Source organism: Polypterus senegalus, chromosome 1, assembly GCF_016835505.1.
Source record: "Polypterus senegalus isolate Bchr_013 chromosome 1, ASM1683550v1, whole genome shotgun sequence".
NCBI classification, from domain to species: domain Eukaryota; kingdom Metazoa; phylum Chordata; class Cladistia; order Polypteriformes; family Polypteridae; genus Polypterus; species Polypterus senegalus.
The window spans coordinates 2,058,335-2,081,637 of record NC_053154.1 but is presented as its reverse complement, the minus strand read 5'-3'; the positions used below and the strand labels follow the sequence as shown (position 1 = coordinate 2,081,637).

Genomic DNA, 23,303 nt, shown 5'->3' with positions numbered 1-23,303 from the left:
TATTTCATATCTTTACTTATGATTTTTCTTTAAGGTGATGATGGCTGGTAATTTAACCAACAATCAATGAAAGTGGATACTTAAACAATACTGGAAGACAGAGAATGCTGACAAGATTTGACAGAAATGGGCTGAGCAATTTCATACACCTCTACCAAGTAGACAATTTACAGAATATGCGGTAAATTTAACAAAACTGGGTCCTTCTGTAATGCTCCAAAAAGTGCTTGACTGGTGAGTGTTAACAACCAGGAAAATGACATGTTAGTGATTCTGGCATTTATGGAGTGCCCTAGAAAATAAAAAAGAGCTTTCTTTGAGTTGGACATTCCCCATAGATCTTTGAGTCGTCTAATGCAAGGTTTACATTTGAAAATGTATTATAAGAGGATGATCTATATCGCTGTTTACAATTCTGTGAAGTGGTTATGAATGAAAAAAGACGATAATGATGACTTCTTCTTTCAACAAGACGTAGCTCTTCCACACAATGGCATAGAAGTGCCCAAGTTTCTTGATGAACAATTACTTAACAGGCGGACAGGTCAGTGAGAGACAGTGGAATGGCCAGCACGATCACCAGACATCACTCCAATGGACTTCTTTTTTGGGATGTTGTCAATGATAATGTTTTTTCACGGCAGCACATACTTTTGATGATATGATATACTACATAAGAGCAGCAGGTCAAGAAACTGATGACAACAAAGAACTCTGTGCCAAAGTGTTCTTGAGTGTAGCAAGTTGACTACAGGAATGTGTAAATAATGACTGCTGGTAATTTGAGCAGTTACAAGACTGTGCCAGAGTGCACTGTGCCATTGTGACATTGTTTTAAGTTAATAAAGCTATATTCATAACCTGCATGTCTTTTTCCATACCAATAACTGTAAACCTACTTTTGCCCAACCATTTTCTCAGAAAATGACATGAATATGCTGTTTTACATATGTTTGTCATCTCCAGATATGCATCAATACTTGAAATCATTCTGGTGTTAACAAATGCATGTATCTGGTTGTAAGGTTTTTATTTTTTATGTGGATTTGTGCCCTTTGGACCCCATTTTGAACTACAAACACAGGCACTGTGTTAATAAATATACACCATTGTTGTAAAAAACTAATTTTGATACTAAACCTATCCTTGACATGAATGTTTTAATTGATTTGCCTTTAAAACTAAACTGTGAAATAAATAAAATTCAGTAGCATTGCATCTTGCACATATTTAGCTAAACAAACATCGTACACTGCAGTCAAATTACAAATATGAGTGCACATCCGGTTCTTCTTTCTGCCATCTCCATGACCACACTGAATGTGCCATTGGACTGTTCTGTTTCACTATTGACATGGCGGAGCTGCAAATAGAAGGTCATACGGTGTTTATGACTGTGGAGGCCGCAGTAAATGTGACTGACATCGGTATGCATGGAGTCAGCTCTGCATTGATGCAGACAGAGCAGCACTTAAAGCTGTGCAGAGGAAAGTAACCAGGTGTGTCCCAGAACATCAGGACATGTCAAAGTACTGTGTCAGACTCTGAGAATTAAACCTGTTTAGTCTGAGCAGAGGAGATGGCGTGAAGACCTCATCCAAATTGTGCAATTAGAAATGAAGCCAGGGATCCTGGAACAAACAACTGAATCATGTAGTTGAAGTATAAAGGATCTGGACGAGATATTGGGTCAGCTTAGCTATTAGATAAACAAATTAGAGAATAGGGTTGACTGACCTCCACTCATTTGTCAAATTTCTTGTGTTGTTAAGTTCCTGTGGATTGGCAGCTTTTCAAATTGTGGTATGTTAGATTTTCATGGTACTAGATGTGATTTTGGCAGCACAAGAAGAAGTTGTACTGTTGGGTCCTGATGTATCCATAAATCTACAGTACTTTGTTTTAGTAATAACACAAAAATGATTAAACAAATAGCATTGTAGGACCAGATTTCCTTGTATCCCCTCATCTTGGACACTGGAAATGAGGTTCTTGTCAATTTTGTCCACTTTCTTCTTCCATTTTTTGTTTTATTTAGAATAAGGCAGTGGTTTTCATTTTCATTTAATAAATTGGTATGATACATTAGAACATTCGAACACTCTAGACGAGAACAGGCCATTCAGCCCAACAAAGCTTGCCAGTCCTATCCACTTATTTCCTCCAAGAAAACATCGTCGAGTTTTAAAAGTCCCTAACGTCTTACTGTCTACCACACTACTTGGTCGCCTTTTCCAAGTATCTATCGTTCTTTGTGTAAAGAAAAACTTCCTAATGTTTGTGCGAAATTTACCCTTCACAAGTTTCCAACTGTGTCCCCGTGTTCTTGATGAACTCATTTTAAAGTCACAGTCTCGATACACTGGACTAATTCCCTTCATAATTTTAAACACTTCAATCATGTCACCTCTTAATCTTCTTTTGCTTAAACTGTAAAGGCTCAGCTCTTTTAATCTTTCCTTTATAATTCAACCCCTGTAGTCCTGGAATCAGCCTAGTCACTCTTCTCTATACCTTCTCTAGTGCTGCTATGTCCTTTTGTAGCCTGGAGACCAAAACTGCACACAGTACTCAAGATGAGGCCTCACCAGTGCATTATAAAGGTTGAGCAGAACCTCCTGTGACTTGTACTCCACAGATCGGCGCTATATAACCTAACATTCTGTTAGCCTTCTTAATGGCTTCTGAACACTGTCGGGAAGTTGATAGCTTGGAGTCCACTATGACTCCTAAATCCTTCTCATAAGGTGTACTCTCGATTTTCTGACCGCCCATTGTGTATTCAAACCTAATATTTTTACTTCCTATGTGTAATACTTTACATTTACTGACATTAAATTTCATCTGCCACAAATCTGCCCAAGCCTGTATGCTATCCAAGTCCTTCTGTAATGATATAACGGATTCCAAATTATCTGCTAATCCACCTATCTTGGTATCATCTGCAAACTTAACCAGCTTGTTACTTATATTCCTATCTAAATCATTTATATATATTAAAAATAGCAGCGGCCCTAGCACTGCCCCCTGTGGAACACCACTCTTAACATCGCCAGTTCTGATGAGGTTCCTCACACCATCACCCTCTGCTTCCTGTGTCTGAGCCAATTCTGCACCCATCTAAAAACATCACCCTGAACTCCCACTTCTTTTAACTTGATGCCCAACCTCTCATGTGGCACCTTATCAAATGCTTTCTGAAAGTCCAGATAAATAATATCATAAGCTCCACTTTGATCGTATCCTTTTGTTGCCCTCATAGAATTCCAACATGTTAGTAAAACACGACCTCCCTCTTCTGAACCCATGCTGACTGTTCAGAATAACTCCTGTCCTTGCCATGTGTTGCTCAATCTTATCCTTAATAATTCCTTCCATTAATTTTCCTGTGATGCTTGTTGCTTACTGGCCTATAGTTGCTTGGATCTGCCCTGTCACCCTTTTTATATAATGGGATGATATTTGCCATTTTCCAGTCCTTTGGAATCTCTCCAGTGCACAGTGACTTCCTAAAAATATGTGTCAAGGGTTTATATATGTACTCACTAGCCTCCTTAAGAACACGAGGATAAATATTATCTGGGCCTGGTGATTTGTTTGATTTCATCTTATTTAATCTGAGCAGCACTTCTCCCTCTACAATTTCCAAATCCCTCAGTACCTCCTTAGTAGTTGCGTTTACCTCTGGCAGGTTATCCACTTGCTCACTTGTAAACACCTCAGAAAAATGTAAGTTTAGGGCATCTGCTATTTCATTGTCTGTATCTTTTAATTCCCCTTTACTATTCCTGATGAACTTGACCTCCTCCTTAACTGTTCTTTTACTACTAAAATACTGAAAGAATCTCTTATGGTCTTCTTTCTCCTTATCTGCTATTTCTCTCCAACTGTCTTTTAGCCTCCCTGATCTCCTTCTTAATGGTTGCCCTCATGTTCTCATACACGCTACGATTCTCTTTGCAGTCATTAGTCTTATATGCCTTATACAGCAGTTTTTTCCTTTGCAACTTCTTTTTTAAATCTTTATTAATCCATCGTGGAGTTTTTTTTAGTTTCCTATTAATTCCAAATTTACGTCTGTATCTGTCCTGCATTACATTTTTAAACCTGTTCCACTGCTCCTTGACTGTCTTATCCCAGTCTATCCTACTTAGACTTTGTCGCATCTGCTCAAAATTAGCCCTACTAAAGTTCAACTTAACAATTTTAGTCTTTGCATCTGCACTCTTACAAAATACTGAGAATTGTATTACATTATGGTCACTTGACCCTAGTGGTTCAATCACCTCTACACCCTCAATTCTATCCTGATTATTACAGAATACTAAATCCAGACAGGCTTCACCCCTTGTTGGTGCTTTAACATGCTGTGTTAAAAACAGTCGCTGATTACTTCTAAAACTCCTGCTCTTGTGCTCCTCCATCTGTAAGGTTATCCCAGTTAATATTTGGATAATTAAAGTCCCCATGACTATAATATCCCCTGTAAACTTGCCTTTTTGATATTACTAAAAAGATGTGTGTTGAAATTCCTGTCTGAATTGGGTGGTCTATAACACACTCCTAAAATAAGACCTCTTTCCCTAATATTTTCCAGGCGAAGCCACATGTCCTCACTAAGATGGGGCTCATCATCCAACTGAAGAGGTCTTACATTTAAATCCTGTTTGGCATAAACAGCAACCCCACCTCCTTTTCTGTTCTGTCTATCCTTCCTAATAAATGTGTATCCCTCAATGTTACACTCATCCCCATCTTTGTTATTTAGCCAGGTTTCCGTTATTGCTATAATATCATTCCTTTTAACTTCTGCAGCACTCCTCACACATTCCAAACTCAGATACACGACTTTGACTCCTGCAGGTCCCTATTATGGAAACACTAGAACTAATTCTATTTAATATAACTGTGCCTTATGAAAACAGAGCAGACCTAACAAGGAATCTGCTGATATGTTATGTTATTTTCTTACACATACTGTTTTTCCTTCATCTAACGACATTTTTAAAATATGAATTGTTCTACTAAGTAAGACATGTCAATCAGGGCGGACCTGCCACTAGAAAGCCTGTGATTGGTTACGGTCCATGCATACATAATCTGCATATTCACTGTTCTCATGGCTTACAAGTCGACGCTGAGGTGGACACCACAGAGCTGTAGGTACCACCATGGTGCTGCTAATGTACATGTGGACATGTCCGTCAATGAGTGACTTTCTGTCCCCTGAGACCACATAAACAGTGACACTTGAGTCTTATTGGAAGGTGACATTAAATACATGAGCAAATTGAAAAGAACAGAACACTTTAATAATAAACCTATACAAATGGGCCATTGTGTCCAGTGACTGTCAGAACTTCTATATTAGAAAGAACAAGCAACCAGAAATTCATACAAAGTGAAAAAGGATTCTGCTGACTGTAAAGAAATACCTGCAATTATATTACTGACTTTATTAGCATCATTGTTTCAGGATACAAAATTTTAATTTCCTAATCATAAATTATTAAAGGAAAAAGTTAGAAACCCATAATAAAGAAAAACAAAACCCCTTGTGGTGAGTTGCCCTAATCCCCCAGGAGTCTCTCTATAGCTCATTTCATATCTCACAGCGGTTCTCGTATGAGGACACCAGCAAGTGTCTGACAAGTGAAGCACAAAGGCACCGACAATCTATTGTCTGCTTAGAGCCTCTATGAGTCTGTCGTGGTCACTCGCTAGCACTGAAGCCAAATGTGAACTCCAGGCTTATCATAGTTACAACCAAGAAAAGCTCTGCACCACCACTCCATACCAGCCCTGTGCTCACTACAGCCCTCTCCTCGAATGCTGCTTGTTAGTTTGTCTCTACGGGCTACTTGTCATCACTATAATAAGCTCACTTAGACTTATTTTTTTGTTTTGCTCTAAAGTTGTATAATGACATCTGTCATTTGTGTTCTGGGTATGTACAGCACACTACAAATGTCACATATTGTGACATATTTTTTACTTGAACCCAAATCTCCTAACTAATATGGCTCATCTTCTGCATAAAGTCTAAATCCTCTCTTATGCAGACACCTTTCCTCCACATTTCTGATTTTTCCTTTGTTTTTTAAATAACGTGTATCAGAACTATCAGAGTCAATGTCCAGCTCCACAAGGTCCTGAACACAGATGGGTACCTGTAAGTGTTATTCAGCCCTGCCTCTATTAAGGTGAACTACAAACAGCATGTCTGTCATAACCAGCAGCTCCATCACTCAATCAGCATCCGCCATGAAAGAGCAACATGTCCTCACACATACTGACCATCATCTACCAATGAAATGACAATCAGATACGAGGAGCTGAGGTGTCGTGTGGTGGCTCACATGAACCCAACTGGTGTTTGGTTGGTCTTTTAAAGCACGGCTGCTGCCACTCCTCTTGCTTTTGGAGGGGCTGTCAGTCAATTAGTGACCACCACTGACCTTTCAGTGATGTTTTGTCATCTTGATGACCTTTCTACCCCTGACACCCCGTCACCAGGTAGGCAATTTGTAATGATCAGCATTAAAAGTAAGTGGGCTACAGCTCAAACCGTTCCTATTACACCGTCAGCACTTGGTTTAACTTACTGTGAAATGTTGATGAGGGTGCAGATGATGAACTCATCCAGGGCTGATAAATCATCATTGTTCTTGTACCATTGTGTTACATCCTTAGTTCGATACTTCTGTAAAAAACCGAAGTCCACCTGACTAATCCGAGATGTGTCTTTGCAGTCCACTTTATTTGGCAAGGGTCCAAAGAGATGTACAAACTTATGCAGACTGCTGTCTCCTGTAACTTCATCATACTTTTGACACAACTCCATCATGGTTATGAATGATTTTTCATTAAATCCTGTAGAAAAACTGCAAGAAAAAATGCAAAAATCAACAAGAGTCAGAAAAAAAACCCCAAAAAATTAAAATTAGAAATGATAAATAAATGTATTAAAAAAAATTTCTGCAAGACCTTTTACAGCACAGACCCGGAGTCTGATAGCCCTGTGGCTCGAAGTAGAAGTTGACATTTAGTTGTGTGGTCAATGTGGTTATCAAAGGACTCCATGGGTTGGACTTACACTGAGCTTGGAGAACCTTCTCTCATTACAACTCTCTTATGGAGCTTCTAATTCAGGCTGCTTACTATGTGTTATCCAAAAAAAGAAGAAATTAATGTGAGGAACATCAAAATATCCATAACCAGACTGATTAAGAAAGAGCACTCTCCTCAGGTCTATATATCGTAATAAAGAATCTGAAAGTGAGAATAGGGAAACATTAGGACCCTTCTACAATAAAATAATTGGTTTAGTCAACAGGATATTAAGTAACCATGTCTTTCGAATACAGTTTTGTTAAAAGATTGAGTAAATAAGTAATTACAGTACATTGGACCTAGTGCGGGGAAAATGCCACTTTCTTGCCCACAGGTTTACCAGGCATGGTGGGAGTTATTAAATAACTAGAGTGTATTTATCTTCATGCGTCTAGTTTATTCTCAGTGACAGCCATTTGGTCTGGGTTATATCCTGGGAAACTTGTATATTTTTCATGCCAAACCTAGTGAGTCCCTATGCTGGAGTGAAAGGCTGTGCAGTCATTACTCCTAATCAGTGTTTCTGTAGACAGAGTTTGCATATGTGCGTTAGTACAGGACAGGAGAGTAGGCCAATCAATAACAATAATTTGAGAAACAACAACTTTAGGATTGTAGACCCAGAAACATCTAAACCCTCTTTGAAATCAGCCATCTTCTAATGGAGCGGCCAGCACAAGTAGTGGGAAACTAAGAAAGAGCACCCAAGTATCTTTTGTTTTTGACCTAAAGCAGGGAAATGGACCCACGTTCTTCAGATGCAACAAGCACTGCAAGCACTGAAACTGTATAAAAGGAAGTCAGGATGTCAGGAGATCAAATAATCAGCAACACAAACAGCCCTTTCCTCTGGATTTCTTTTCTCTCATACTAGTTGTTCCACTGGAACTGGAACTGGAACTGGAGATTAACACCGCTGGGTGCTGTATGCAACTACATCACTTTTGAATACCATGCAATCACTGTCATCCACCCTATTAACATTAACATTGTTATTCTTCATAGCCCCCAGATCAGCTAAAGAACTTTCTCGACGTGCTCAATGTGATGTTCTCCTCCATTCCAGATGATGGCAGTCCATTTCTACCTGAACATCCAATAGAGCAGTCCTTCTTCAATTAACTTATTTTCTCTCATGGAACTGCATACCCACAAACACAACTGACACTCCACTATATGCATCTGAGCACATTTTCATTCAGTTTTCCTTGCTTCTCCTTTCTTTTTTCCATTGACATTCTTTCATAATACATATTATTTTTCATTTTCTGATTTGCTTGTAAATAATTTGGAAAAATGTGAATTTATTTTTACTTTTTTCCTTTATTTACACAATACAAATTATAGGTCACATGACTGTGTTTGCCATGCTTCTGATATAATCAGAAGTTCTGGAATAAATACATCCACGGCATGAGTTAAAATTATCCTTCAGTTGAATAAAAAGATAAATAACAATCTATACTGCAGGTTGGTTTCAATTCGAAGTTGGCCAAGTCTGAGGTTAATTTTAATTTCAATCTATTCATTACTTTTAACTTTGAGTTTTGGTTTGCCTAAGTGCTTTGGTTGCTCAATATATTTTTAGATCTTCTGGTTTTTACCTAACCTATGACTCTGCTACACATTATTATCTCCTTGTACTTTCACCACTCACAATAAACCCTGAGACTCAGACTCATCACATATTCCTTCAACTTTCATCATCACCTCCGCTCCCTCTCTTCTGTCGTTTCTCCTCTCTTGACACCAGTGCTGCTACTAACACCCTCTACTCAAAGCTGCCCTCTTGCCTTGATGCTGATGCTCTATGCACTAGGCTTGCACACTCCTACTTCACTCCATTCTGTGGTTACACACATTGTCAACACCTCATCCATCAACAGGTGCTTTTCAAACTGGTCCTATTGACTCCTCTCTTCAAGAAGCCCACTCTTGACTCTTGAGTAGTTACACACCAGTCTATCTAAAACACTTAAATGTGTTGTCTCTCACCAAATCTGTTCCTTTCATCTACAGAACAGGCTGCTTGAGTATAATCAGTCAGGATTCAAGAAGCGCCATTCCACAGCTACAGGGGATGAATTAAGAGTAAAGATTTTAACAGCTGAGCGTTTTCAGTTTAAACAGGAGGACATATGACTGAAGTGTTTAAAATGATGAAAGGAATTAACCCAGTGAATCGAGACTGTAACTTTAAAATTAATTCATCAAGAACACAGGGACAAGTAGAAATTTTTGCACAAACTTTAGCAATTTTGTCTATACACAGAGAACCACAGACATATGGAAAAAGTGGCCAAGTAGTGTGGTAAGCAGTAGGACTTTAAGGACCTTCAACACTTGACTTGATGTTTTGTTGGAGGAGTTAAGTGGACAGGACTGGTGAGTTTTGTTGAGCTGAGTCTTCACCTGAAAGTAGCAGGCAAACACTCCACAGCCTTGGAGCCCTGTAACTAAAAGCTCAACCTCCCACTGCTATTTTATTAATTTTTGGAATCATAAGCAGACTGGCATCTTGACATATTAATGTACATTAAAAGAAGGATGTTGACATCTGTTCTAAACTTAACCAGAAGCTAGGGTAAGGATTTAAGAACTGGAGTTATGTGTTTGTACTTTTTGGTTCTTGTAATAATTATTGCAGTAGCATTTTGGATTAACTAGAGGCTGAATAAAGAACAGTTTGGACATCTAGTGAACACTGCATTGCAGTAGTCATCCTACTAGAACTAAATGCCTGAATTAATTCTCTGTATCCTGCATATTTAAAAAATGGCTTATTTTCCAACATTTTTAAGATGGAAAAAATATGTTTGGACTGTTTTGTAATGTGCACTTTAAACAACTTGCTTTTATCAATGATAACACCTAGACTGCAGGCTGATTCAGAAAAACTAATGGTAATTCCAAATGAATTAAATAATGGCAAAATATTGTTGTAGTCAGCATCATTCCCTCTAATTATTAACATTTCTGTTTTAACTGTGCTGAAAGGCAAGTAGTTCTCATCCATCCACTCCTTTAACTCACTAACACATGTAATTAAGGACAATTTTGGAGAAATGTTATTTTTTCTAAAAGAAAGGTATAACTGGGCATCATCTGCATAAGAGTGAAAATTACTGTTATAATTTCTAATGAAAGTTCCCAGTGAAAGTTTATAAAGTGAACACAGTAAAGATCCCAGTATTGAGCCTTGCTGGACTCCATATTTAAATTCTGTGTATAATAATGGAGTCCTGTCAGCACATTTCTGTACATATTGGAATCAATTTGATACATAAGAACATAACCAGGCAAGCAGATTGTCAATGTTATTCTTCAGACTGTGTAGTAAAATAAAAAGGTCAATGGTATCATAAATACCATTTACAAATACCATAAAATCATACAATTTAACCACATTGGAATTTCCTTCATCAGAAGATATCAAGAATGTCGTTTACAACACACGTTAGTGCGGTTTCTGTACTATGACCGGTGCTCTAGCCAGACTAAAATTTCTCTGATAAATTGTGATGTGCAAAGTGAGACTGAAGCTGACTGGCGACTACTTTTTCAGGTACTTTAGAGAGAAAGGGTAAGTTTGGGTCTATAGTTAGTAAGTATATGTGGGTCTAGGTCTGACTTTTTAAGGAATAGTCTGAAAACTGACACTTTTAGTGCATCAGGTACTACGCTAGGCAATAATGACCTATTGATAACAGAAAGAATAGGTGCTGCCAGAACACCCATTGAGCTTTTTACTAGTTTTGTTGGCACACGATTTAGAAAAGAAGTAGTGGGGTTTATGTAAGAAATTAAAGTTACAATTTCTTGTTCTGTTAAAGGATTAAATTTTCTAAAGTGGTACATGCAAAGTGAGACAGGATTTGTCAAGCTAGTATCAAGTTTGCACTGTGATGCTGAGATCTGGGATCTTATATTTTCAATTTTCTCATTATAGAAGTTCATAAAGTCTGTACTGCTAATGTATGCTAATATTTTCCAAAACAGTTTTGAATGAACATTATTAAATCAGCAGTTGTTCTAAATAGTACACATGGATTATCATAGTTGTTATCTAGTATTTGAGAATAGTAGTCTGAGTGAGCTTTAAAGAGAGCTTGTCTATATTTTAACACTCTCCATGCAATTTAAAACACATGCAGCTTTGTTGCTATCCAACTACACTCCAGTTTTCAACACACTAATTTAAGAGCTCAAGTGCTCTTGTTATCCTCCTTAGTGTTAGACCCAAGTGTCACTGAAGCTGTAAAAAGAGTGCTAAAAGCATTAGTCCTGAGTGTCACTCTAGCAACTGTATAGACATGTGTTGTGTAAGCATTAAACCAGAGGATTATGTGTTCTGTAAAAGTGCCAACAGCATAAAAGCCAAGCGATGCTCAAGAAACGATATAACTGTCTTGCGTAAGCAATAGGCTCAAGTATTACCCAGGCAATGGTGTAAACACATGTTCTCTTAGCTTCATAAGGGGGTTTTGTTAGAAATGTTTTTCATTGGTCGAGTTGAATGTGATTGACAGTGATACGAGCAGTGATGATGATGTGAATCTGTCTTCAGGCAGTGAAATTGAATCGGACAGTGAAAATGAAAGTGATTCTGATGACTCCGAAAGTGATGCTCGTGTCAATCACACATGTGCAGTGTGCTGTTCAAAAGCTGATCAGTATGGAAAGAAAATACACAAGGAATCAGGCTACTATTGTCCTGACTGCGACATTGGATTATGTATCTCACTGTGCTTCAAGATATACCACGCAAACAACATATTTTGACAGTATATACGGTATTAGCATTTATTCAAATTATTATTCATTATTATTATTATTTTTTATCATTCTATTTTCTACACTTCTGACTTTGTATTTTTAGTGCTTTGCACATTTTACAGTACAAAGATCACATTTAATAATTTTCAAGCCAAAAAATACAATATTTTTAAATGTTTTTCGAGAAAAATGTTAAGGAGGTAAAAGCAATGTGAGTTTCTATGCACTTTAATCACTTTTGTTTTAAGAAGAGCTACTGTATCTAGAGCCTCTCTCATGGTCATATTGTAATTTGATGTTAGCAGATCTAAATTGTCTCATATGATTGAACTTAAAATGTCCACAAAATTTGAAGCAGAATTGCAATCTAGATGCCACACTGTCTTTGTTTTAGTCTGTGAATGTATTGGTAAGGTCAAAACCAAATCAAATGTACTTAAGTAGTGATCAGAAATAACAACATTTAACAGAGAGAGAGGTTATGATTATGAGTTGGACCACAGACAATCTGACAAAATAGTACATAGTTTAAATAGTTTAACAAAAAAAAATTGCTAAAAGTGTTTCTACAGCAAAGGGTACATTGAAATCCACCATCAACACTACACAATCATAACTTATAGCTAAATTATATAAAGTTTGCCAAATTCAGTCATAAATAATGAATATGGCCCTGTTGGTCTGTAGACTAGCACTACAATTGTGCTGGAATCTGTTTAGTTATTTAAAATGAGTGTCTCAAAGAATGTCAATTTGCCCACATTTTCAAAAGTAATTTGCATTTTATCACAATGAATCCAAGGCCACCTCTTCGACCTCTCAGTATCTAAAGATTTAAGAAGGATTGTGAATCCGTTTGGTGTTATCTCAGCTAAAGGAATAATGTCAGCTTTACTAAGTCAGGTTTCAGTGAAAAGACACACATCAGATTCACTATACAATTCACTATTACAAATACCACTGGTGGAGGATCTGGTTTTATTACTTGGTTGCATTGTTCTCCTTATTTTTTGGTTATCGAGTTATTTAAGGTTTTGCATCAAGACTGCTCTGATCAATTAGCCAGGCAGCTTTGCTGCCATATTTTGGGATATAGTAGACAATCTCCTCCAGTTAGGATAAAGACCATGTCTTGAAAATTCCATGCCTTTCCCAAAAATAATCCAAATTGTTCACAAAGGCTATGCTTTTATTTGCACACCTGAGGCCTCATGCATAACGCCATTCTTAGTATTCACACTAAAAAACAATGTACCGACAAAACTTGAAATGTGCATATGCACAAAAAATTCAGATGCAGAAAAACATGTGTAAGCTACCTTCCATGCACTTCCGCTGCATAAATCCGGGTCAGCGTGAAAAGTAACGCTTATGCACGTGCCTGCCATCCCACCCCGTCTCCTCCCAGAATTACACCTCTTTGAATATGCAAATCAATATAAATATTCCCTTAAGCTCAGCGTTCTGTGAAAAGGCAATGACAAAGGCACTGGGCAAAAAAGAAGAATTTCAGCAAATACCAAGTAGAGGCAAAGAAAAATGTACTATTTGTTGGTTTAAGCAGTTGTATAAACTACAAAAGGAAGTTTTTTTTATTTTTATAATTTTATTGTAATTATTCAAACAAATCGATCAATTTTTACAAAAAATAGGATTGAAAAACAAGTCGACCCCCACCCCTGAGAGAGAGAGCATGGCCAACGGGGTAAAACTTTAGGCTTGTAAACATACCTACATTGATGAGTTTAATAGGCCAGTAGAGATGAATGGAGAAGAAAAAGAAATGAGGAGATAATTGCTTCCTCTGTGCTTTAACAACTTATTCTAAGATTTTATTGATTATATCCTGCCAGGTTTTAAAAAAATTCTGTACAGATCCTCTAATTTTTTCCAATTTCAAATAGTATAAAACATCGGTTTCCCATTGGCTTAAAAGAGGAGAGTTAGGATTCTCCCAGTTTAGCAAAATAAGTCTGCGTGCCAACAGTGTAGTGAATGCAATCACAGTTTCTTTGTCCTTCTCCACTTTAAGCCCTTCTGTGAGCCCACCAAACACAGCTGTTAGAGGATTAGGAGGGATTGTGACACCAAGGCTGTCTGAAAGACACTTAAAAATTTTGGTCCAAAATGATGTTAGTTTGGTGCAGGCCCAAAACATGTGACCCAGTGAGGCTGGGACTTGATTGCAGTGTTTGCAGGTTGGATCTCGCCCTGGAAACATTTTGGAGAGTTTTAGGTGAGACAGATGTGCTCGATATATAATTTTAAGTTGTATAATTGTATGCTTTGCGCATATGGAGCTCGAGTGAAGTTTCTGCATTGCTACTTTCCACTGAAATAGTAAGAGATATAGTAAGAGATCTTTTTCCCATTGTCCTCTTGGATCTTTGAAAGGGATGGACTGTAAAATAATTTTATATATTGCAGAGATGGAGTCTAAGTCCTTGAAACTGAGCAAGCATGGACGAGGGTGTAACATGAGGAAAATCGGGCAGGTTCTGTTTAACAGATTTCCTAATTTGAAGATAGTGAAAGAAATGTGTAGCTGGAAAGTTAAATTTGGAATGTAATTGTTCATAGGATGCAAAGATGTTGTCTATATAAAGATCTCTAAGCAGGTTAATTCCAAATTTTTTCCAGATATTAAAAACTGCATATGTTTGAAGGTTGAAAGAGGTGGTTCTCTTGCAGAGGTGCCACAGATAGAAGCTTCTCCATCTTAAAATGCTTTCTACATTGGTTCATATTCTGAGTGAGTGGAGCACAATTGGGTTATTAGTGTAAGGCCAATAACTTGTATTTATTGGGGCACAGAGCAGGGAATACAAAGAAGTACTGCAGGATTTTATTTCTATTGCAGATCAACCCTGTGTATATTCATCTATTTGTGTCCAGGTTTTTATAGCTTGTGTGTTTGCTGCCCAGTAATAAAACTGAAAGTTAGAAAGAGCCATGCCACCTTCTGCCTTTTGTCTTTGTAGGGTCGCTCTTTGGATACGTGGATGTTTTGAGTTCCAAATAAATGAGGTTATTGTTGAATCTAATTGCTTGAATAATGATTTATTGATGTATATTGGAATGTTCTGAAATAAAAAAAGAAACTTAGGAAGAATATTCATCTTAACAACGTTAATTCTTCCAGCTAGAGTGAGATGAAGGGTTGACCATCTATGCAAGTCTTGCTTAATTTTTTCCATACATATGGCGAACTTTTGTTGATAAAGAGCTTTATGTTTACTTGTGATGTTTACCCCTCGGTATTTAAACTGATCTGCAATGATGAAAGGTAGGGTGTCTAATATTATATGCTTGAGAATTCACTGGAAAGAGTACACTTTTATTCAGATTAATTCTGAGACCAGAGATCTTTTGAAATTCTGTGAGTGCTGCTATGACTGCAGGCACAGTATTTTGTGGATCTGATATATACAGTACCATATCATCTGCATAGAAAGAAATGTTCTGTTGCAGTCCTTCTTTGATAATCCCATTTATCTGATCAGCATTTAGACAGTGAACCACCAATTGATCAATGGTGAATGCAAATAAAAGTGCATTCTCATACTTTAATTGTGTTTTAAATCCACTCTTAGATAGGACTCCTGTCACATGGGGATGACATCTAACACTGCAAAGATAATTACACAGTTTGTAACTGACCACAACTTATCAGACCCCTGGAGGTTTCTAAACCCAAACTCAAGAACATATTCTTTCTACTCACCAGTACATCATTGCTACTCAAGAATAGATTATTTCTTTATAGATAATAATTTCTTGCCTACGATTAAATCTTGCAAGTAGAATGCTATTGTTATTTCTGACCATGCACCTCTGATCTTGGAGCTAAAGTTATTATGCCCCAAACACTCACCTTGTAGATGGCGTCTTAACCCGCTTCTTTTAGCAGGCAAGAACTGTACAGAATTTATATCCAAACAAATCAGTTTCTTCCTAGAGACAAATACATCCTCAGAGGTCTCTGCAGGAATACTCTGGGAAACTCTTAAGGCCTTCTTAAGAGGACAGATTATCTCATATCTTTCCCACAGGAATAAATCAGAAACTAAGAAAGTATCAGAACTAAAAAGTGAAATTACTAGAATAGATGAAGAACATGCCAGGCTTCCAAGCGAGGCTCTACATAGGAAAAGGCAGACTCTGTATTCAGAACTCAACCTCTTGACAACTAAAGAAACTGAACAACTAATTTATAAATCCAGACATCATTACTATGAACATGGAGAGAAAGCTAATAAGCTTTTAGCTCAACAAATCCACAAGCAAGAAGTTCGCAATGCAATCCCAGTAATCACCAACATGAACGGAGACAAAATCATTGACCATAAAAATATAATGCACACATTTAGAGACTACTATAAACCCTTATATTCTACTGAGTTTAAGGAAGACAACAATCAATCAATCAATCAACATTTATTTATATAGCACACTAGCAAAATACCCGCACTTCGCAGCGGAGAAGTAGTGTGTTAAAGAAGAAATGAAAAAGAAAAGGAAACATTTTGAAAATAACGTAACATGATTGTCAATGTAATTGTTTTGTCACTGTTGTGAGTGATGAGTGTTGCTGTCATATATATATATATATATATTTACACACACACACACACATAAACATATATATATACATATCTATACATATACACATATATATACACACAAATACATATATATATATATATATATATACACACACACATATATAAACATATATATACATATACATACATATCTACATATATACACACACAGCTATTTCGTTATCAGTGCAATACGCTGCTTGTTAAAACGGATAACTCCGCTCTTACGCAAGTCTGTGTGGATATTATGAACTATCGTATTTGTTCAAGTTTTATTTAAATTTTAAATAGAAGGAATTTTTATTTAGTCGACAGAAATATCTTTGGTAGGAATGGTAAAACAGACAGGAATATTATTCCTGAATAAATCAACTCAAACCTTAAACAACTTATAATATTTTGCTCTCCATAAAAATATATCCTGTCTAAATTATACAAGTTAGAAATAAAGTAAGCGTTAAAAGAACAAACATTCAAATTTCTTTACTCTTATGTAATTTTATATAAAAATAAACTTAGATTTTAAATATCCCAAAAGATTTTGCTCTCCATAAAAATATATCCTGTCAAAATTATACAAATTCAAATATGAACATGCTGCATAACAAAACCTGGAAATATAAATAAAATGTGTTCCTTTCAGCAATAACAAATCAAATCATTCAGTTGTCTTTGCTCATATGTCATTTTAGAGCTGGACGCCTGGCATCTTTTTTTGGCCACAAGTTCGTTTCTGTTTGGTGTGAGGTTCTGTGTTGTGGAGATTCTCAGGATGGATTGCAGGTGCTCATCAGTGAGGCGACTCCTGTGTGCTGTTTTGTTAGTCTTTATCACTGAGAAGAGCTTCTCACACAGATATGTGCTACCAAACATGCACAAGGTTCGAGCCGCATGTAGACGGACTTTTTGTTCTTCAAAGTCACCAAAGCGCCGTGCAAACTCAGTGCGCTCAGTTTATCAGCAAAGTGCGTGTTTGGGAACACCGTAGTGACGACTTGATTTAACATTACTTGGCAACAGGGAAAGTGGGGCAAGGTGAACTGGTGCATTTGTGTCTCCCATAAAAGCAGCTTCACTTGAAATCACTTTGTGATTGTGCACGGTAAAACGTCCGCTGAAGTGTCAGATTCTTATTTAATTATTCTGCTTTCTGTATCTTCTGCATTGCATTCAGGTTACCCTGATGTTTTGTCTCATAGTGCCGTCTTAGATTAAATTCTGTAATTACAGCCACATTAGCTCCACAAATGAGACACACGGGTTCAGTAAACATATACTCAGCCTCCCATCGGTTTTAAAGGCTCTATTTTCAGAATCAACTTTTCTCTTCAGCATCGTGTGAGCTAGCTTCGCAATAACTTGCAGCATCATAAGCTAGACTTGATTAACGCGGTAAGTGTTCTGCAAGGCAGCTGAAGCGCTGCATTATGGGATCTGTAGTTTATTGTGTTACCAGCGCTTCATATACCCAGGCTTTAATAACAATAATACAGTATATAAAATGATCTTGGGGCGGATATAATTACGCCGGGCGGATGTGGCCCGCTGCCCTTGAGTTTGACACATATGGACTAAATAGAACTTGAAAAGATATATTTTTCAAATGTGATCGCAATTCAGATAGAGTTGACGCACTACAGCCTGCATGCCTCAATAAGTCATCCTCCCCTCGCTCTTACTTTTTTACCGTTCATCTAATGAATACACTGAGTATGGCTTTACCAAAACAATCATTGATGGCGAATAAAGTATCCATTATTCGAGTATGTAGATCGGGATATATATATACACATATATATACCCGCGTATCGCAGCGGAGAAGTAGTGTGTTAAAAAAGCTAGAAAAAGAAAAGGGAACATTTTAAAAATAGCGTAACATGACTGTCAATATACAGTATTTGTTTTGTGAGTGTTACTGAGTGTTGCTGTCATCAAGGATTTGATTATCATTATTTCTTTCAATCAGGTTCGTATTTGTAGGATGTGTTGTGTTCAAGTTACATTCCGTGTTTGTCAATCGTTGTAAAGATGACAGGTTTCATTCATCGATTCGTTTCTTACTGCATCAATAAACAGCTCGTCTTCTTCTTTATCTGAGACCTGACACACTGCATGCACAGGGTTTTTACACTGTCTTCCTTTAGCGGGACATTGACTTTTCCAACGTGTGCTTTGTTTCGCAGTAGTTGGATTTATGAATATGCTTGTATGTATCAGGCGCTTCATATTTTTGCTGCCTTTTCAATTGTGTAATTCGGTTTTGTTCAGCGCTCTTTGGAACTGTTGCTTTTATCTGTGCACTGCGTCAGTTCACGTGAGCCACTCGGTGTACATGCATCGAAGGTTCCCAGCTGTGCTGGTGCCATCTCGTGCTATGTCCATGGCTGTATTTAATGTTACCTTAGTCCTGGCACTTAAAACTTTCTCTCGCAGTTTCGCTGAGTTTGTGTCAAACACCACCCTGACCATCTCATCTTCCTCTCCATAAGCACAGTCCTTCACCCGTGAATATTTACCCATGGCAGTTTGCTATTGGATTGCCGCTGACGGACGGCCTTATATGGGCAGGCACTAAATTACAAACGCCAGCGCAGCCTGTCTATGAACTTAATTTAAAGTGTAGGTTTACATCGTGCTTTGTTTCCGAAGTAGCAGAACTTATGAATATGGTTGTATATGTCACTCGCTCGCTTCTTATTGTTTCGCTGCCTTCTCAATTATATAATGCATGTTTTCTTCAGCGCTTTTTTGAGGTCTTCCTGGTTTTCTATGTACTGCGTGATTACGTGGGAGGCGTGATGATGTCACACGAAACTCCGCCCCCACGGCGTTGAAGCTCATCTCCATTACAGTAAATGGAGAAAAACTGCTTCCAGTTATGACCATTACGCGTAGAATTTCAATATAAAACCTGCCCAACTTTTGTAAGGAAGCTGTAAGGAATGAACCTGCCAAATTTCAGCCTTCCACCCACACGGGAAGTTGGAGAATTAGTGATGAGTCAGTGAGTGAGTGAGTGAGTGAGTGAGGGCTTTGCCTTTTATTAGTATAGATTTTCATACAAAAAAAATGTAGCTCAAAGTGCTTTACAAAATAAATAGAAAAATAGAAGACACAATAAAAAATAAACATAAGTCAACATTAATTAACATAGAATAAGTAAGGTCCAATGGCCAGGGTGGACAGAAAAAACAAACAAAAAAAAAAACTCCACACAATCTAATGCATTTCTGGATACATTACAGTTACCACGAATAGATACTTTTAGTGCGGAGGAACTGGATAAACCTCTGGCGCTATCAGAATTACTAGATGCTATAAAGTCACTTCAAGGCGGGAATGCAGCAGGCCCTGATGGCTACCCTGCAGAATTTTACAAGAAATTCTCAGCTCAGCTAGCTCCCCTCCTATTAGCAACATTTACAGAAGCCAGAGACAATCAAATTCTCTCTCAAACTTATTGCCAAGCATTAGTCACTGTCTTTCCTAAACAAAATAAGGACTTATTACAATGTGCATCATACAGACCAATTTCACTTCTGAATAATGATGTTAAGATACTCTCAAAAATCATAGCTAGAAGGATGGAGAAAGTGCTCCCTTCGGTAATATCACAAGTTCAAACTGGATTTATCAAGGGTCGACACTTATCGTCCAATCTTCAAAGCCTGTTTAATGTAATATACTCACCAACAAAGTCAAACACCCCAGAAGTACTATTATCATTGGATGCAGAAAAAGCATTTGACATAATTGAATGGAAATACCTTTTCACTACATTAGAGAAATTTGGGTTTGGCCCGAACTTTTGTGCATGTATTGGTGCATGTTGTATTAACAACATTTGTTTAGACTACTTTAAACTAGAATGTGGTACCAGACAAGGATGTCCCTTGTCAACAACAAAAGGAAGTTGATCAAAAGTTCAAGTTCAGAAAGTCGCACAGTGCCCGAAATAAAAAAAAGAAGTGGTCAGATATCAAAGTCGCTATGAAAATGCAAATGGTAGCCCACCATCTGAGTGTCATATGGAAGCTTATTAGGGTACAGAGAAAAGAAAAAAAAATTAGGGACACAGTGGAACAAAAAGCTCAGAATATCAACTATAATCTCGAAATTTCCACTTTAATCACATAGTTTATTTTGTCATTAAAGTCGAACATCATAAACTTCATCTTAAAATTGTTTAATTTACTAATTTCTCAAATCCCATCGTAACTAAAGTAGCACGTTAAAGTTTTCTATTCTCTGTGTTCTTCTATGTGTTTTATGTGTGTGAATCAATACGTGCTTCTTAAACGGACTTTCTCTTATGTGGACAGGACACAGAATATATTACATTCATGATATTACAGCTCTATGAACAATTTAAACACTAAGATGTATGCTTGATATCATTTCCATGATGACAGGAATTAAAGCATGTATTAAGCATGGGGCCACGGTGGTGCAGTGGTAGCGATAAGCTGGAGCCCCATCCAAAGATTATTCCTGCCACCCACAAGATGCTTGCTGCAGCATGTGCGATCCTCGATAAAATAATTTATTGTAGCAGTACTATCTCTTTCAAATGTACTAACACCCAATATTTGTCCTTCCTTTTATTTCTCCAAGTAACCAATCATCTCTTTAATAAATGTAAAACCATCTCTTAGAAGCTTAGAATGCTGATTCATCTAAATTTTTAAGGAACTTTGAAAAATCTTCATTATAAATGGTTAGTTAATTATGTCATCCATCCAGGGTTGCAGCCATCCCAGCAAGCATCACGTGCGAGCCAGAAACAATTCATGAATGGGGTGCCAGCTCATCGCAGGGTGAATACAAGCAACACATACACTAGCAGGGTCAATTTAGCAGAACAAAACCCCACATCCTACATGACTTTGAAAGGATACTGAAACCTGCTGAGTAAACCTACCAGAAAAACATGCAGGTAACAGTGGGACCCCCTTGCTGTGAAGCAGCAGTGCAACCTCTACGCCACCGTGCCCCTGCATGTTTAATACATGCTTTAATGCATTTCATCATGAAAATGCTATCAAGTATTTATCTTAGCATTCTAAATGTTCAGAGAGCAGGAATATCATAAAGTGAATGTATTTTGTGTGGCGATAGCTGAAGTCAGTTTAAGAAGCACGTAGCGATTAACAACTGGCTCGGGGAACACTTAATACGAATCATTTAATGTGCTACATTAGTTATGATAAGGTTTGAGATACTCTAGTAAATTGAACATTGATTGTTCTATTTTAAAGACAAAATAAACTATGAGAATAAAGTCAACGTGTCGACTTTATTCTCGACATATACTTTTTTATTCATTATGTCTGTATTATTTTTCCTTCTCCTTGACCGTAATACACAATCTGCCGTAGAGCTTTCCGATCAGCTGCTGTGATTCTCCACTCAGATACAGCAGGTGCACTGAGAGTAACAACGCTAAAGCAGCTATGATATTTGGAATAGTGTGGACATTCTTTGCACCATCATATGGTTACAGGTTGATTACAATCAGATGCCTTAAACTAAAAAACGATATGCGGTTAATTTCAGTGTATTTGATAAAGCTGCGTCAGGGATGGGAATAAAGGGAAACCACACAGGAACAGTAGCACTGCTTTGATGCTAGGTGCTGACAGTTTGCAAAACCGAGCCGAGAACTTGCGTATACAATACATTTAGCTGGTGTGAGAATGTGCATAGCTTTATGCCAAGTTTAGTTTTTATACATCGTGATGGGAGTGTGGAAACTGCAATGCAAACACTTTTGTGCATACGCACCATTTATACATGAGGCCCCAGGTCTCTAACTAGCAGTAAAGGGAAGACAATCTGTTATAAATCACATCGCCTCGATATAATTGTGGTAAGGAGCCAGACACAATTAACCTCCGATATTTTCTTTTTTTCTTTGGTGCATAGAGAGAGATTAAGTTTCCCTTTAATACCTCAGATTGCTGTAAATAAGTATCATTAGTGCCGACACCTGCACCTTAGGCTCTATGTCAGATACCTTCTCCCCTGGGAGACATTTAACATTAACTGCTGGAGTAATATAATTTGGAATTCAAACATTCCACACTATGGAGTCACCAATCATAAGCACTTTATTGTTCTCAGTCTCCACGGTCATGTGGCTGAGTGCTGAGAATCTATTCAGTGTCTGAATTAGTGACCTGGCTTCTAAAGGACTAAAGTTTGACTTGTTAAACCCCATCTCACTGTTACCTAATTGCCCTGCACCTGAATTGGTGCTACTGAGTTTGGCTGCACACTCCCTACAGTGAGACCTGGAGACACTGAAGCTGAATAAGAAGCAACTGAATTGTCTAAACAAACCGAGTAAATCTAATTTTCTGTTTGATAGCCTAATTGCTATCAAGTTCCTAACGTGGTCCTCTAAATTGTGTATTTTCCTAACCAAAGAGAACAGATGCAGCTTACATTCCACATAGAGTTCATCTTTATCCCATTTTGCAGTAGATTTGGTGCTTTTTGCATTTAGTTGAATCACTAGGAGACCATCGGCTTTAAGCTTTCAACACCTTCTGGAAAACTGACTTTGTGCTTTTGTTTACTTCTCCTCATTGGATGTCGGCTTTTACTCCAGTTGAACTTTCCTAATGGATTTGATTACCCTTTTGACTGTACTTTGCACAGTTTTTAGTGTTTGTGAAGCTACCTTAAGGGCACCAAATACTAATTTATGATAGATAGATAGATAGATAGATAGATAGATAGATAGATAGATAGATAGATAGATAGATAGATAGATAGATAGATACTTTATTAATACCAAGGGGAAAT

At 37.5% G+C, this 23,303-nt stretch overlaps 1 protein-coding gene across 1 annotated transcript in view; it reads right to left on the bottom strand.

The window, feature by feature from the left end:
• The window catches only part of LOC120521162, a 200,575-nt gene that overhangs the window by 89,555 nt on the left and 87,717 nt on the right, over window positions 1-23,303 (bottom strand). Inside the window, exon 5 of the mRNA XM_039742990.1 lies at window positions 6,606-6,884. Within this exon, the coding sequence (XP_039598924.1) occupies window positions 6,606-6,884 (279 nt within the window). The remainder of the gene's footprint in view (window positions 1-6,605; window positions 6,885-23,303) is intronic.